The following is an 18,574-nucleotide window of genomic DNA, read 5'->3' on the forward strand; positions in this document are numbered from 1 at the left end:
ACTCTATGGACTCAGATTTACATCCATCCCCCATTACACATTGTGTACGATTTGATATGTAATTTATAAACCAATCTAGATCATGACCTGTAATTCCACAACATTTTAACCTTTGCACTAACACAATGCTGCTGGGGTGTTTATTAGCTACAACTCTCCTCACATTCATAACAGGAAGCAGATACGGTGGCTCCCATAGGACAGATAATGTGAGTCAAAGGGAACACACAACAATAAAACACAAGGACTGAATAGTGAACATAACAAGTGTTTATTATTGATTCTCATGACAACACAATGTTGCTTTACTTTGTTTGTCAATGATGTAATTGTAAACAAACACTGTACGACCTCAAAACATGGTTAAAACTAATGTTGATATCATGGAGGGTCAGTCCTCACATCCACAGCTCTATCTATGCATTTGAGTGGTTCCATTTCTCCAGCCCCATCCCTCAGCTGGTCACCAAATCAGTGGCAGGGGGGCTACTCCTTTTTTTAAACTACAGATTTAACCCACATTGTTAAAAACGTTTCAAAGTTAATCACGCTGATTGTATTTTAATTTTTCTCAAATCTGTGCTGTTTTGCACCACGGAAATATTGCATTGAGAGCCGAAACAAATCATATAGATAGAAGACTGGATGATCAAGTCAAAGAAAACATATCCTACAATCTGCAAGGCACCCAAACTGTCAAATGTGAGTTCTCAGTGAAACAAATCTTTAGTTATGTTATTTATCAGATTTTTACATTTTTAACCTTAGTGTGCATTTGTGAGCTTTGTACTCTCCCATGGTCCTGGTCATTATAATATAAATGGTAATGTACAGTAGGTGTTATCAGGACTTTGTGCTAAGGTCAAGCATTTGATGAATTAAAAGGTACAATGTTCTCATTTGCTATGCTTTCTTTATTGATTAACAGAATGATCAGTGTTACACAGGAATCATTTTAATTGTATTACTTTACTCAGGTATTTCAAAATAATATCTGACTAACACAATGCAATATAAAACCTTACAACCCCTTGGTATATTCAGAAGACTTAAACTGCTGCTAAAATATCATTTATATAATTCAATTGTCAATTGATTGAAAACAACATTAAAGAAAACTTTCTAAATTATCTCTGACAGTGACTTTATTACATAAAAGATAACATTGAGTATCAGAAAAATATTTAAAAATTAAACTGATATATTGCCATGCAAAAAGCTAATATCTGGCCAAATTTTGGGGCTGATTCTACCTCTCCAACTCAGGTTTTTATTTGCCATACCAGAGGTAGAGGGGCACACCACTGTTGCCAGCATTCAGATTTTTATCGATGAGGATCAAGCCGGCCTCGTCATAAGGGCCAGTTACATCAGGGTTGGATGTAACGGTCAAGGCCTTGATAGGGAGAGATCCATCTTTCTTGAACCAGACATACACTGGCTGACCGCATGTTCCCTCATTGAGGTTAACATTCACCACGGTGAAACCACGCTCCTCTGGGATGGAATCCTGCTCACGGTTGATGCATGCATTCATCTCAGTGATCCCGCCGCCCACTGTGGTGGATTGACGGTACCAGAGGTAGATGGGTTTTCCTCCAGAACCTCTACTGAGATCTTCATCCAGCCGGATGTAGCCCTCGTTGAAAAGGTTGATGTGTTGTTGGAATGAGGTGGCGGCAGCAACATCACAGATGTAGGTCTTACTCTTTCTCTTCAACCAGAGGGTGATGAAATCTCCTGAGTTACTGCGGTTCAGATTGCATGGTAACCTTTCCCAGCCAAGCTTGAATTGGTGGGCCTCTTCTTGCTCATTAGTGGTGAGGAAGAGATCTTCAATGGGAATGTCATACTTAGGGCTTGCACCACTAGAGTACCACAGCTGGATGACGTCTCCTTGTGTTCCAGGGTTGAGGTTTTCTGGGAGCTCAGTGAACCCTGCTTTTTTCAGGACATCTTTCATTTCATCAGTGAATGAAAACTGGACTCTGGTGATGGGTTTACCATTGCCCTTTTTGTACCAGATGTAAACTCTGGTGGTGGATGAAGTGCCTTTGTTGAGGTTGACATTTATCTTGTCATAGTCTTGGTCATGAAGCTGTTGGTCCATTTCACGGGTAGTGGAGATGGCAATTTCTGTGATGTATTTAGAAGCCATTTTGTGTTGTTGGAGACAAGTGTCTGTAAAGTGAGAATACATAGTGACATTGGTCAACACATCATATGAAGCATGAAATGACACACTAAATACACCAAAGACCAGGACATTTGATAAGTATAAAATATGAAGGAATTAGCAACCAGCTTTACGAAGTATATTCTCCAGGGGTCATAAAGGGGAAACAAGGCTTGATAAAATGAAGACTTCAAGGATGCACTAAAACACCCTAAACAGATACTAAAACACCCTAAACATATACTAAAACACCCTAAACAGATACTAAAACACCCTAAACAGACACTAAAACACCCTAAACAGATACTAAAACACCCTAAACAGATACTAAAACACCCTAAACATATACTAAAACACCCTAAACACATACTAAAACACCCTAAACAGATACTAAAACACCCTAAACAGACACTAAAACACCCTAAACAGATACTAAAACACCCTAAACAGATACTAAAACACCCTAAACATATACTAAAACACCCTAAACACATACTAAAACACCCTAAACAGATACTAAAACACCCTAAACAGACACTAAAACACCCTAAACAGATACTAAAATACCATAAACAGATACTAAAACAGACATTTGTTCTCGGCTGAGTCAAATGATTCATTATAATGATGTAAAATGAATTGGTTAACTGATCCAACATCACTAAAGCACGTATTCACACATCAGGAGTGGTAACAACACCCCCTAGAGGACAGCATTAGTCATGTATTTGTTTTCCACTTACATTAATTATGATCCAAATTGAACACTGATTCTTTGATCATCTGAATCAGGTGTTATGGTGTTAGTGGAACAAGAGAAACCCATGTATCCCACCACCAACCTGCCCTTTATAGTAACACAGACATACTCATATACACATCAGAACCCTTCTTTGGAAGTCATTTCTTTACCTGCGATGTTGAGTTCTTCCTCTGTTCTGGAGTGTCTTCTCTGGGAGATAGTGTCTTCTCTGGGAGATAGTGTCTTCTCTGGGAGATAGTGTCTTCTCTGGGAGAATGTGTCTTCTCTGGGAGAAAGTGTCTTCTCTGGGAGATAGTGTCTTCTCTGGGAGAATGTGTCTTCTCTGGGAGAAAGTGTCTTCTCTGGGAGATAGTGTCTTCTCTGGGAGAATGTGTCTTCTCTGGGAGATAGTGTCTTCTCTGGGAGAATGTGTCTTCTCTGGGAGAATGTGTCTTCTCTGGGAGAAAGTATCTTCTCTGGGAGAAAGTGTCACATCGAAGAGCTGAATTTCTCTTTTATACACTTTCTCCAGTTAAGTTGGCAAATGATTCACCATTCAGAGTTCTCCAGAATTCGTATTCCTAGGAACTTTATCTTTCCTCCTCCTCAGACTACACCCTTCCCTAGTCATATCTCAACCTGTCCGTCCATTACCCAGTTCATGTCTCCTTTTGACCCTGACCTTAAAGTAGGAATCCATAGAGGTGAAACTGCCACTTCAGTTTGCGATATTATAACAAAGATGTTAATTCAAACAACAAAAACAAAATGATGATCGGACATCATTCCACATGATTACCTGAACAATAGAACAGCAGAGTATGTAGTTAAATGTTCTATTTGTTATTTATATATTGTTTTAGAGGGTAGATCATATTTAATATTGCAGATAGATAGTGGCTTCTCTCAGTGTAATTGTCTGCATCCTTTCCAATCCCCCATGTATATATTTATATTATATTGATGTATTATTTTGCCCCTGACCCTACCACCCCTCCCCACATTATAGTAAACTAATGGACATCAACACTTAGGCTTCTACTACCATCTAATACATACTATATACATGTTACATACTATATACATGTTACACACTATATACATGTTACATACTAGATACATGTTGCATACTATATACATGTTACATACTATATACATGTTACATACTATGTACATGTTACATACTATATACATGTTACATACTATATACATGTTACATACAATATACATGTTACACACTATATACATGTTACATACTATATACATGTTACATACTATATACATGTTACAATATATGTACATGTTACATACTATATACATGTTACATACAATATACATGTTACACACTATATACACTTTACAATATATGTACATGTTACATACTATATACATGTTACATACTATATACATGTTACATACAATATACATGTTACACACTATATACATGTTACATACTATATACATGTTACATACTATATACATGTTACAATATATGTACATGTTACATACTATATACATGTTACATACTATATACATGTTACATACTATATACACACTATATACATGTTACATTCTATATACATGTTACATACTATATACATGTTACATACTATATACATGTTACACACTATATACACTATCCTACCGATCCTCGACTTCGGCTATGTCATCTACAAAATTGCTTCCAACACTCTATTCAGCAAACTGGATGCAGTTTATCACAGTGCCATCAAAGCACCTTATACCGCCCACCACTGCGACTTGTATGCTCTAGTCGGCTGGCCCTCGCTACATATTCGTCGGCAGACCCACTGGCTCCAGGTCATCTACAAGTCCATGCTAGGTAAAGCTCCGCCTTATCTCAGTTCACTGGTCACGATGGCAACACCCATCCGTAGCACGCGCTCCAGCAGGTGTATCTCACTGATCATCCCTAAAGCCAACACCTCATTTGGTCGCCTTTCATTCCAGTTCTCTTCTGCCTGTGACTGGAACGAATTGCAAAAATCGCTGAAGTTGGAGACTTTTATCTCCCTCACCAACTTCAAACATCTGCTATCTGAGCAGCTAACCGAGCGCTGCAGCTGTACATAGTCTATCGGTTAACAGCCCACCAATTTTTACCTACCTAATCCCCATAGTGTTTTTATTTATTTACTTTTCTGCTCTTTTGCACACCAATATCTCTACCTGTACATGACCATCTGATCATTTATCACTCCAGTGTCAATCTGCAAAATTGTAATTATTCGCCTACCTCCTCATGCCTTTTGCACACAATGCATATAGACTCCCCTTTTTTTCTACTGCGTTATTGACTTGATAATTGTTTACTCCATGTGTAACTCTGTGTTGTCTGTTCACACTGCTATGCTTTATCTTGGCCAGGTCGCAGTTGCAAATGAGAACTTGTTCTCAACTAGCCTACCTGGTTAAATAAAGGTGAAATAAAAATAAAAATAAAATAAATACACACTATATACATTTTACATACTATATACATGTTACATACTATGTACATGTTACATACTATATACATGTTACATACTATATACATGTTAGACACAGTAGATTTTATATTAAGTATTTTTTTGTCAGTTAGGATGCTTTTCTGCAAAGGGGACAGGACGACTGCACCGTTTTGAGGGGAGGATGGATGGGGCCATGTATCGCGAGATCTTGGCCAATAACCTCCGTCCCTCAGTAAGAGCATTGAAGATGGGTCGTAGCTGGGTCTTCCAGCATGACAATGACCCAAAACACACAGCCAGGGCAACTAAGGAGTGGCTCCATAAGAAGCATCTCAGGGTCCTGGAGTGGCCTAGCCAGTATCCAGACCTGAACCCAATAGAAAATCTTTGGAGGGAGCTGAAAGTCCGTAATGCCCAGCGAAGGCCCTGAAACCTGAAGGATCTGGAGAAGGTCTGTATGGAGGAGTGGGCCAAAATCCCTGCTGCAGTGTGTGCAAACCTGGTCAAGAACTACAGGAAACGTATGATCTCCGTATTTGCAAACAAAGGTTTCTGAACCAAATATTAAGTTTTGCTTTTCTGATGTATCAAATGCTTATGTCATGCAATAAAATGCAAATTAATTACTTTCAAATTATACAATGTGATTTTCTGGATTTTTGTTTTAGATTCCGGCTCTCACAGTTGAAGTGTACCTATGATTAAAAAATTACAGACCTCTACATGCTTTGTAAGTAGGAAAACCTGCAAAATCGGCAGTGTTTCAAATACTTGTTCTCCCCACTGTATATGGGGGATACAACCATCCCAGCTCTGCAGATTTTGCTGCGAAGAGTCAGAATCATTAGATCACTTATTTTGGTACTGCCCAAATGTGGCATCACAGTCAATCGATCAATATTATTTTCAATATTAAATATAACATTATATTGGTTGAGAGAATGTTGTATAATTATAAAAAATGAAAAACTCTTACGTTTTGAATCCGGGGTCATTTTATGTATCAGTTCATAAATCATAAAGGAATTGATACATTGGACTCTCTTCCCAACAATTTTGCAACCTGGTCTATTTTTTTAATTACAATTTTCTTGAACCAATTGTGTTTCTTAACCCTTAGTCTAAAATGTTTGGAGCCCTGCAGAAATCCAGTAAAAAAATAATCTAATATGACCTACAAACTAATATGACCTACAAACTAATATGACCTACAAACTATTATGACCTACAAACTAATACAAACTAATATGACCTACAAACTAATATGACCTACAAACTAATATGACCTACAAACTAATACAAACTAATATGACCTACAAACTAATATGACCTACAAACTAATATGACCTACAAACTAATATGACCTACAAACTAATATGACCTACAAACTAATATGACCTACAAACTAATACAAACTAATATGACCTACAAACTAATACAAACTAATATGACCTACAAACTAATATGACCAACAAACTAATATGACCTACAAACTAATATGACCTACAAACTAATACAAACTAATATGACCTACAAACTAATATGACCAACAAACTAATATGACCACTCTATGCAAAATGTCACCGGAGTCATCTAAAGCGAACCGTTACCCTTTTAAAAAATTAGTATGGTGGTAGTTTTGTGCCTAGTTTTGCGTAAAAAAAAACAATATATATAAGTATATATATAATACATACTAAATAACAATATATATATATACATACTGTAACCCCACACATCCTGTGCCCGACCTTAGGCCCCAAATACAAAGAACTTTGTTTTGTTCAGTACTTAGGAAATGTGTTGTTACTTAGTTTCCACCTTGAACTAGGGGAGTTAACAATCTCCCCCTAGGAGGAGGTGACTGACGCACAGACACTGTGGAGACAAGTGATTGGTTCCCATTACTCACACCATGGTACTCACGCCAGGGCAACAATGTTTCCTTCTGACCTCCTTTGCCCTATTCTCTTTCTGATATTCTGCATAGCAACAGCAACATGTGATAGACAAACCTGACTTCTCCCCTCTCAGGTCCCCAGGTGACTGAGGCTCATATGAGGGAGGAAGAGCAACACCAGACTCAGAAAGGAGACATTCTAATGACAAGAGATCACCAGACTCAGAAAGGAGACATTCTCATGACAAGAGATCACCAGACTCAGAAAGGAGACATTCTAATGACAAGAGATCACCAGACTCAGAAAGGAGACATTCTAATGACAAGAGATCAACAGTTCAATCATATCAGCATATTCTGCAGATTAGACATATTAATTACCTTTGTTACTTAGCTAATTCTGATTTCTCCACCACAACCGAAAGACCTTCTCAAATTCAATAGCTAAATGATCCATGGTATGCCCATCTTAAAACGATTAATCTCAACCCCCATTTGCTTTATTTTGCAATATTTTATTACAGTGATCAGGTAATGAATATGTATTTTGAATATGAGTTTTCTTCCCAATAAAGTTTTTAATATTCTATAAACATATACTATTATTTCAATCACTAGATGGAACCTATGCTGTCACTAAGCTGTGTTGTTACAATGTTAACTAGTGTGAAGCCAACCTCTTTATAACAGGGTCATGCTAGTTAGACAGAAAACAGATGGAAGCACTTCCAAACTGGAGATACTATCTGAAATTGTCCAGTGGTTGTTCTGTATATATTGTTGTCTTTGGTGTATTTCTATGCTACTAAGCTGCTGTTTAGTTTCATTGTTGTGTAATAGTGAGATGCAGCGCTGCCTTGGAAAAGAGACCTTGATCATCTTGGACACTACAAGCTGCTGTTTAGTTTCATTGTTGTGTAATAGTGAGATGCAGCGCTGCCTTGGAAAAGAGACCTTGATCATCTTGGACACTACAAGCTGCTGTTTAGTTTCATTGTTGTGTAATAGTGAGATGCAGCGCTGCCTTGGAAAAGAGACCTTGATCATCTTGGACACAACAAGCTGCTGTTTAGTTTAATTGTTGTGTAATAGTGAGATGCAGCGTTGCCTTGGAAAAGAGACCTTGATCATCTTGGACACTATAAACTGCCGGTGACAGATCAACTTAGTGACAACAAATCAAATCAAAATCAAATCAAATGTATTTATAAAGCCCTTCGTACATCATCTGATATCTCAAAGTGCTGTACAGAAACCCAGCCTAAAACCCCAAACAGCAAGCAATGCAGGTGTAGAAGCACGGTGGCTAGGAAAAACTCCCTAGAAAGGCCAAAACCTTGGAAGAAACCTAGAGAGGAACCAGGCTATGTGGGGTGGCCAGTCCTCTTCTGGCTGTGCCGGGTGGAGATTATAACAGAACATGGCCAAGATGTTCAAATGTTCATAAATGACCAGCATGGTCGAATAATAATAAGGCAGAACAGTTGAAACTGGAGCAGCAGCACGGCCAGGTGGACTGGGGACAGCAAGGAGTCATCATGTCAGGTATTCCTGGGGCATGGTCCTAGGGCTCAGGTCCTCCGAGAGAGAGAAAGAAAGAGAGAAGGAGAGAATTAGAGAACGCACACTTAGATTCACACAGGACACCGAATAGGACAGGAGAAGTACTCCAGATATAACAAACTGAACCTAGCCCCCCGACACATAAACTACTGCAGCATAAATACTGGAGGCTGAGACAGGAGGGGTCAGGAGACACTGTGGCCCCATCCGAGGACACCCCGGACAGGGCCAAACAACACCTGATATTGAAACACCACATACAAAATAATCATACAAACTTGGTTCCTTCTCTCTTTCGTGTGCAAATGAAACAATCTTGGTCATGCATTTTTACATTTCAAATGGTCTACATTAAATATTGAGTAAAACACTGCAATGACAAAGCACAGCTTTCAAGTACATTAGATCACTTGTTTTGGGATTGGCCATACATAGCTTTTTCTTGGTTCCATGTTCAGGAATGGCAGAAGAATTGCAACATTTACCTGGAGCTAACTCTGCATGTAGCACTGCTGGGTGATTTGAAGGTCATTGTCAATTTATAAATAGTATAATAATACTCTTATGAAAAGTGATCATCTTTGAAACTGTAGAAACTTGAGTAATAGATGGGAGAGGTTGAGGGTAGATTTAAATAAAATAATAACTAATGTAAAAAATGTGTGTAAAACACTAAACATATTGTACCTGTCAAAAGTTTGGACACACCTACTCATTCAAGGACTTTTTGTTATTTTTACTCTTTTCTAACTTGTAGAATAATAGTGAAGACATAAAAACGATGAAATAACACATATGGAATCATGTAGAAACCAAAAAAGTGTTAAACAAATCAAAATATATTTTTGGCATTCTCTCAACCAGCTTCAAGAGGTACTTAGAAACCTGGAATGCATTTCAATTAACCGATGTGCCTTGTTAAGTTAATTTGTGGAATGTATTTCCGTTGTGTTGTGACTAGGTAGGGGTGGTATACAGAAGATAGCCCTATTTTAAAGAAAAACCCTGGAATGAGTAGGTGTGTCAACTTTTGACTGGTACTGTATATATATATATATATGGGGAATTGGAAACTATGATGCAGACAATTACATTGATAGAAGCAACAATGTGCCATATTAAAGATGATCTGCCTCTAAAACAAATATGTAGAAATAAAACCATAGTACATTGTTGTTCTATTGTGCAATCATGTGGAATGATGTCCGGGAAAAATATAGTGTTTGAAGTCACATCTTTGTTGTAGTGTGTGTGTGTGTGTGTGTGTGTGTGTGTGTGTGTGTGTGTGTGTGTGTGTGTGTGTGTGTGTGTGTGTGTGTGTGTGTGTGTGTGTGTGTGTGCGTGTGTGTGTGTGTGTGTGTGTGTGTGTGTGTGTGTGTGAATAAAAATTATTTGTCACATACACATGGTTAGCAGATGTTAATGCGAGTGTAGAGAAATGCTTGTGCTTCTAGTTCCGACAATGCAGTAATAACCAACAAGTAATCTAGCTAACAATTCCAAAACTACTACCTTATACACACAAGTGTAAAGGGATAAAGAATATGTACATAAAGATAAATGAATGAGTGATGGTACAGAACGGCATAGGCAAGATGCAGTAGATGGTATCGAGTACAGTATATACATATGAGATGAGTAATGTAGGGTATGCAAACATTATACTAAGTAGCATTGTTTAAAGTGACTAGTGATATATTGTCCATCAATTTCCATCAATTCCCATGACTAAAGTGGCTGGAGTTGAGTCAGTGTGTTGGAAGCAGCCACTCAATGTTAGTGGTGTCTGTTTAACAGTCTGATGGCCTTGAGATAGAAGCTATTTTTCAGTCTCTCGGTCCCTGCTTTGATGCACCTGTACTGACCTCGCCTTCTGGATGATAGCGGGGTGAACAGGCAGTGGCTCGGGTGGTTGTTGTCCTTGATGATCTTTATGGCCTTCCTGTGACATCGGGTGCTGTAGGTGTCCTGGAGGGCAGGTAGTTTGCCCCCGGTGATGCGTTGTGCAGACCTCACTACCCTCTGGAGAGCCTTACGGTTGTGGGCGGAGCAGTTGCCGTACCAGGCGGTGATACAGCCCGCCAGGATGCTCTCGATTGTGCATCTATAGAAGTTTGTGAGTGCTTTTGGTGACTAGCCGAATTTCTTCAGCCTCCTGAGGTTGAAGAGGCGCTGCTGCGCCTTCTTCACGGTGCTGTCTGTGTGAGTGGACCAATTCAGTTTGTCCCTGATGTGTACGCCAAAGAACTTAAAACTTACTACCCTCTCCACTACTGTTCCATCGATGTGGATAGGGGGGTGTTCCCTCTGCTGTTTCCTGAAGTCCACAATCATCTCCTTTGTTTTGTTGACGTTGAGTGTGAGGTTATTCCCCTGACACCACACTCCGAGGGCCCTCACTTCCTCCCTGTAGGCCTTCTCGTCGTTGTTGGTAATCAAGCCTACCACTGTAGTGTCGTCCGTAAACTTGATGATTGAGTTTGTCAGGGCAGCTCCCAGTCCTGGTGTTCTGTCCTCTCCATGGATTCTGTCTTTCATTCTCTCATTCCCAGTGAGGGAACACACCTTGTCTAAAGGTTGCTCCTATTCAGTCTAGTATTCATACAGTGTCTCTGGGTATTATAATGGGTGGACATGGAATGCATGAGTCTACACATGGAACCCAAGACTGAGATGAGCCTGGTTTGAGTATCTTTGATAAGAGGAACAACTGACGTGTGGATGAGTGTAATTGTTTTGGTCACAGTATACCAAAGGATGGGTGTAAGAGCATATGACCTCGCACATCGTAGGTGGTATTGCAACACAAGAACATTCTTTACATTGTTAAGAGTGAAAGGGAATGAACTGTTAAAATGAAGAGTAAATGACATGATAATAATTAGGCAAAGACTCAGATTCTGCAACATGTTTGTTGTTCTTTATTCAGAGAACCCTCTAAAGTCAACCAAAATCTTTATACCCCCACCCCCACACACCCCCACACACCCCCACACCCCCACAACCCCACACACCCCCACACCCCCACACCCACACAACCCCACACCCCCACAACCCCACACACACACCCACACACACCCCCACAACCCCACACCCCCACAACCCCACACACACACCCCCACACACCCCCACAACCCCACACCCCCACAACCCCACACACACACAACCCCACACACACACACCCACACACCCCCACACCCCCACACACCCCCACCCCCACACCCCCACAACCCCACACACACACCCCCACACACCCCCACAACCCCACACCCCCACAACCCCACACACACACCCCCACACACCCCCACAACCCCACACCCCCACAACCCCACACACACACCCCCACAACCCCACACCCCCACAACCCCACACCCCCACAACCCCACACCCCCACAACCCCACACACACACCCCCACACACCCCCACACCCCCACACCCCCACACACACACACCCCCACAACCCCACACCCCCACAACCCCACACACACACACCCACACACCCCCACACACCCACACACCCTCACACACACACACACACCCCCACACCCCCACACCCACACACCCCCAAACCCCCACACCACACAAACAGTAGGTGGGCTGTATCTTTTTCCACAGTTCACATTCCTCGTTTACTGTTCACTGTTCTACCCATCTGGCAGTTCCTCGCTGTTCCCTTCCTCCCTCTCTTAGAGGGGCCTTGACAGGGCCTCTTTCCGGTCTAAAGTTTTTCAGAGTTCCAACCAAGTAAAGGTCATGTATAGTTCAATTGTCCTCTGTGTTTTCTCAGTCACACATTTCTCACCCTTAACTTGTCTCAACCAAACCTTATTGGATTTTAGTCTAATTATTCTTTAGTCATTACATTAAAATTCCCTTATCAGTTACACCAGCTCTGTCAGGAGGAAATGGGCCAAAATTCACCCAAATTATTGTGGGAAGCTTGTGGAAGGCTACCCAAAACGTTTGACCCAAGTTAAACAATTTAAAGGCAAAGCTACCAAATACTAATTGAGTGTATGTAAACTTCTGACCCACTGGGAATGTGATGAAAGAAATTAAAGCTGAAATAAATCATTCTCTCCACTATTATTCTGACATTTCACATTCTTAAAATAAAGTTGTGATCCTAACTGACCTAAAACAGGGAATTTTTACTAGGATTAAATGTCAGGAACTGTGAAAAACTGAGTTTAAATGTATTTGTCTACTTCCTTTTCTGGTCACAACTTGCAGACTTGTTTACATGTGGCTGTGCGTTTTGTTGCCAACCTACTTTGCTACCTGACAACTTTACGGTTTTAACTTTTTAATTACCGTTTATTTTTTTGGTTTTTCCCTCAACTTTTTTTACTCCGGACACTTTATCTGGACATGGTTCTACAGGACCTCCACCAGCCAACCAGTAGTAACATTAACATGATGCTTTATCTGGACGTGGTTCTACAGGACCTCCACCAGCCAACCAGTAGTAACATTAACATGATGCTTTATCTGGACGTGGTTCTACAGGACCTCCACCAGCCAACCAGTAGTAACATTAACATGATGCTTTATCTGGACGTGGTTCTACAGGACCTCCACCAGGCAACCAGTAGTAACAATAACATGATGCTTTATCTGGACACGGTTCTCCAGGACCTCCACCAGCCGAAGATAAGTAGTAACATTAACATGATGCTTTATCTGGACGTGGTTCTACAGGACCTCCACCAGCCGAAGGTAAGTAGTAACATTAACATGATGCCTTATCTGGACGTGGTTCTACAGGACCTCCACCAGCCGACCAGTAGTAACATTAACATGATGCTTTATCTGGACGTGGTTCTACAGGACCTCCACCAGCCAACCAGTAGTAACATCAACATGATGCTTTATCTGGACGTGGTTCTACAGGACCTCCACCAGCCAACCAGTAGTAACATTAACATGATGCTTTATCTGGACATGGTTCTCCAGGACCTCCACCAGCCAACCAGTAGTAACATCAACATGATGCTTTATCTGGACCTGGTTCGTCAGGACCTCCCACAGCCGAAGCTAAGTAGTAACATTAACATGATGCCTTCTAATTGCAGTCGCTGTACTCATAATATACAGGAGAAAGATCGCCTTACGGCGAGGATAGCTGTGCTACAAGCCCAGCTTCAGACGCAGTCGTTAAGCAAGGGTAATTTCAGTGTAGGAAAGGATGAAACAGCGTCTGTGCCACCAGTAAGTACAGATTGTAACGTTAGTATAAATCCCCACGCGGTCCCGCAGCCGGACAACTTTCTCACAGTTTCTGGAGGGAAATGCTGTAGGAATGCTCAACCGGTGTCGCTCATTCAGCCGACTGAAACTTTCAAGCGATTTTCCCCATTAAGCAATGAGTCGGAGTCATGGGAGTCAGAGGCCAAGTCTTCACTTGTCTCGACTCTTCCCGTTACGGGGTCTGAGACACCGAAGCTTCCCACCATTAGCTCTGACAAATGTAAAACCCTAGTCATTGGCGACTCCATTACCCGCAGTATTAGACTTAAAATGAATCATCCAGCGATCATACACTGTTTACCAGGGGGCAGGGCTACCGACGTTAAGGCTAATCTGACGATGGAGGGGTGCTCTCATCTTATCTACCAACATAGACAGGGCTCTAACTCCTCTAGCTCCACAATGAAATAGGGTGCAGGCCAGGCAGCAGGCTGTTAGCCAGCCTGCCAGCATAGTGAAGTCTGCCACTAGCACAGTCAGTGTAGTCAGCTCAGCTTTCCTCATTGAGACCGTGTCTGTGCCTCGACCTAGGTTGGGCAAAACTAAACATGGCGGTGTTCGCCTTAGCAATCTCACTAGGATAAAGACCTCCTCCATTCCTGTCATTATTGAAAGAGATTGTGATACCTCACATCTCAAAATAGGGCTACTTAATGTTAGATCCCTTACTTCAAAGGCACTTATAGTCAATGAACTAATCACTGATCATAATCTTGATGTGATTGGCCTGACTGAAACATGGCTTAAGCCTGATGAATTTACTGTGTTAAATGAGGCCTCACCTCCTGGCTACACTAGTGACCATATCCCCTGTGCATCCCGCAAAGGCGGATGTGTTGCTAACATTTACGATAGCAAATTTCTAATGACTAAAGTGACTCAAATTTCTTTTGAGCTTCTAGTCATGAAATCATGCAGCCTACTCAATCCCTTTTTATAGCTACTGTTTACAGGCCTCCTGGATCATATACAGCGTTCCTCATTGAGTTCCCTGAATTTCTATCGGACCTTGAAGTCATAGCAGATAATATTCTAATTTTTGGTGACTTTAATATTCACATAGAAAAGTCCATAGACCCACTCCAAAAGGCTTTCGGAGCCATCATCTACTCAGTGGGTTTTGTCCAACATGTCTCTGGACCCACTCACTGTCAGTCATACTCTGGACCTAGTTTTGTCCCATGGAATAAATGTTGTGGATCTTAATGTTTTTCCTCATAATCCTGGACTATCGGACCACCATTTTATTACGTTTGCAAATGCAACAAATCATCTGCTCAGACCCCAACCAAGGAACATCAAAAGTCGTGCTATAAATTCACAGACAACACAAAGATTCCTTGATGTCCTTCCAGACTCCCTCTGTCTACCCCAAGGACGTCAGAGAACAAAAATCAGTTAACCTCTTGGATTTAGGGGGCGCTATTTTAATTTTTGGATGAAAAATGTTCCCGTTTTAAACAAGATATTTTGTCACGAAAAGATGCTCGACTATGCATATAATTGAGAGCTTTGGAAAGAAGACACTCTGACATTTTTTGAAACTGCCTCATGCCAATGACTCCTTATATGGCCATGAATGAGCTACGAATGAGCTTACGTTTTCCACGTATTCCCCAAGGTGTCTACAGCATTGTGAAGTCTTTTTACGCATTTCCATTGAAGAATAGCCGTAAGGGAGCATATTTAGCAAGTGGTCACATGGTGTCTCCCGCAGAAAATCTTGCGTAAAATACTGAGGTAGCCATTTTTCCAATCGCTTCTTATGAGAAACCAATTGCCTCGATGGATATATTATCGAATATATATGTTAAAAACACCTTGAGGATGGATCCTAAACAACGTTTGCCGTGTTTCTGTCGATATTATGGAGTTAATTTTGAAAAAAGTTTGGCGTTGTAATGGTAGCATTTTCCGGTCGATTTCTCAGCCAAGCATGATGAACAAACGGGAGCTATTTCGCCTACAAAAATAATATTTTGGGAAAAAAGGAACATTTGCTATCTAACTGGGAGTCTCCTGAGTGAAAGCATCCGAAGTTCTTCAAAGGTAATTTGGTTGCTTTTCTTATTTTCATGAAAATGTTGCTTGCTGCCAGCAGAGCTAGCATAGCATTATGCCATGATAAACTTACACAAATGCTTGTCTAGCGTTGGCTGTAACGCATATTTTGAAAATCTGAGATGACAGTGTTGTTAACAAAAGGCTAAGCTTGTGTTTGAATATATTTATTTAATTTCATTTGCGATTTTCATGAGGAAAAATTACTAGGGGTATTTATGTCCGCTGCGTTATGCTAATTCGTTTGAGGCTATGATTACGCTCCCGGATCCGGGATTGCTCGTCGCAAGAGGTTAACCACCTAACTGAGGAACTCAATTTAACCTTGCGCAATACCCTAGATGCAGTTGCACCCCTAAAAACTAAAAACATTTCCCATAAGAAACTAGCTCCCTGGTATACAGATAATTCCCGAGCTCTGAAGCAAGCTTCCAGAAAATTGGAACGGAAATGGCGCCACACCAATCTGGAAGTCTTCCGACTAGCTTGGAAAGACAGTACCGTGCAGTATCGAAGAGCCCTTACTGCTGCTCGATCATCATATTTTTCCAACTTAATTGAGGAAGATCAGAACAATCCGAAATTAATTTTTGATTCTGTTGCAAAGCTAACTAAAAAGCAGCATTTCCCAAGAGAGGATGGCTTTCACTTCAGCAGTAATACATTCATGAACTTCTTTGAGGAAAAGATCATGATTATTAGAAAGCAAATTACAGACTCCTCTTTAAATCTGCGTATTCCTTCAAAGCCCAGTTGTCCTGAGTCTTCACAACTCTGCCAGGAACTAGGATCAAGAGAGACACTCAAGTGTTTTAGTACTATATCTCTTGACACAATGATGAAAATAATCATGGCCTCTAAACCTTCAAGCTGCATACTGGACCCTATTCCAACTAAACTACTGAAAGAGCTGCTTCCTGTGCTTGGCCCACCTATGTTGAACATAATAAACAGCTCTCTATCCACCGGATGTGTACCAAACTCACTAAAAGTGGCAGTAATAAAGCCTCTCTTGAAAAAGCCAAACCTTGACCCAGAAAATATTTAAAAAACTATCGGCCTATATCAAATCTTCCATTCCTCTCAAAATTTTTTGAAAAGGCTGTTGCGCAGCAACTCACTGCCTTCCTGAAGACAAACAATGTATATGAAATGCTTCAGCCTGGTTTTAGACCCCATCATAGCACTGAGACTGCACTTGTGAAGGTGGTAAATGACATTTTAATGGCATCAGACTGAGGCTCTGCATCTGTCCTTGTGCTCCTAGACCTTAGTGCTGCTTTTGATACCATCGATCACCACATTCTTTTGGAGAGATTGGAAACCCAAATTGGTCTACACGGACAAGTTCTGGCCTGGTTTAGATCTTAACTGTCGGAAAGATATCAGTTTGTCTCTGTGAATGGTTTGTCCTCTGACAAATCAACTGTAAATTTCAGTGTTCCTCAAGGTTCCGTTTTAGGACCACTATTGTTTTCACTATATATTTTACCTCTTGGGGATGTCATTCAAAAACATAAAGTTAACTTTCACTGCTATGCGGATGACACACAGCTGTACATTTCAATGAAACATGGTGAAGCCCCAAAATTGCCATAACAACGTTACTACAACGTATCCAATTGACCACCAGAGACATTCTTCAAAGGACAAAGGACTCGGTTTGGCAACACGGTCTTCCACCAACCTACTGAAGCGCAGCTCAGAGTAAATATTTATTGCATTTTCCTTTTCCAAATGGCCGGTAATTTAGAATGCATAAGATACTGTATTTACCATAGCACAGCTTCGCCCTTTGTTCCTCAGTCTTCCCGCTCTTTCACTCAAACCCATCCCCTTTTCTTTTGTGTAACAAGCTGTAATATCTGTTCCGCCGCTAGGGACGTTTTCCTTTATGACGTAATTTGTATGATTAATTATGTGTATGTGTAATTCTGTGTGATTAGTTAGGTATTTAGTAAATAAATAATTAAACCCAATTTTGCATTGCGGATTCAACTTGTTAGCCAGGGTTCGTGCAGATAAACAAGAATTTACAACTTTCAGATGAGACTGAATTAAGAAGACGATTAATATTGACTGCTATTGATGTAAAATATTACTAGGTCTCTAAGAGTTTATTCAGAAGATAACAGCTCGATAAATATTATTTTGTGGTGCCCCGACTCTCTACTTAATTACATTTACATGATTGTCAATCAGGTGATATTAATTACGGATAAATTATTTCATAGAATAGCATGTCATATCACTTAATCCGGCATAGCCAAAGCTTTATCCATAGCTCTATCTATGCATTTGAGTGGTTACATTTCTCCAGCCCCATCCCTCAGCTGGTTACCAAATCAGTGCCAGGGGGGCTACTCCTTTTTATAAACTACAGATTTAACCCACATTGTTATAAAAAAAAA

At 40.6% G+C, this 18,574-nt stretch overlaps 1 protein-coding gene across 1 annotated transcript; it reads right to left on the minus strand.

Annotated features, from left to right (window-relative positions):
• Positions 1–255: 255 nt before the first annotated feature.
• On the minus strand, positions 256–3,404 carry LOC110516759 (uncharacterized). Its single transcript, XM_021595110.3, has 2 exons — positions 3,089–3,404; positions 256–2,181 (listed from the first exon to the last, which is right to left on the minus strand). Exon 2 carries the CDS (start codon positions 2,156–2,158, stop codon positions 1,271–1,273), a length of 888 nt encoding a protein of 295 aa, XP_021450785.2. The 5' UTR covers positions 2,159–2,181; positions 3,089–3,404; the 3' UTR covers positions 256–1,270.
• Positions 3,405–18,574: the final 15,170 nt, after the last annotated feature.

This window comes from Oncorhynchus mykiss, chromosome 26, assembly GCF_057628025.1.
Source record: "Oncorhynchus mykiss isolate SJ-2025 chromosome 26, ASM5762802v1, whole genome shotgun sequence".
Lineage (NCBI taxonomy): Eukaryota > Metazoa > Chordata > Actinopteri > Salmoniformes > Salmonidae > Oncorhynchus > Oncorhynchus mykiss.

What these genes read in the sequence shown, in the direction of transcription:
- LOC110516759 (XM_021595110.3), bottom strand. Translation starts at nt 2,158, where the DNA reads ATGGCTTCTAAATACATCACAGAAATTGCCATCTCCACTACCCGTGAA.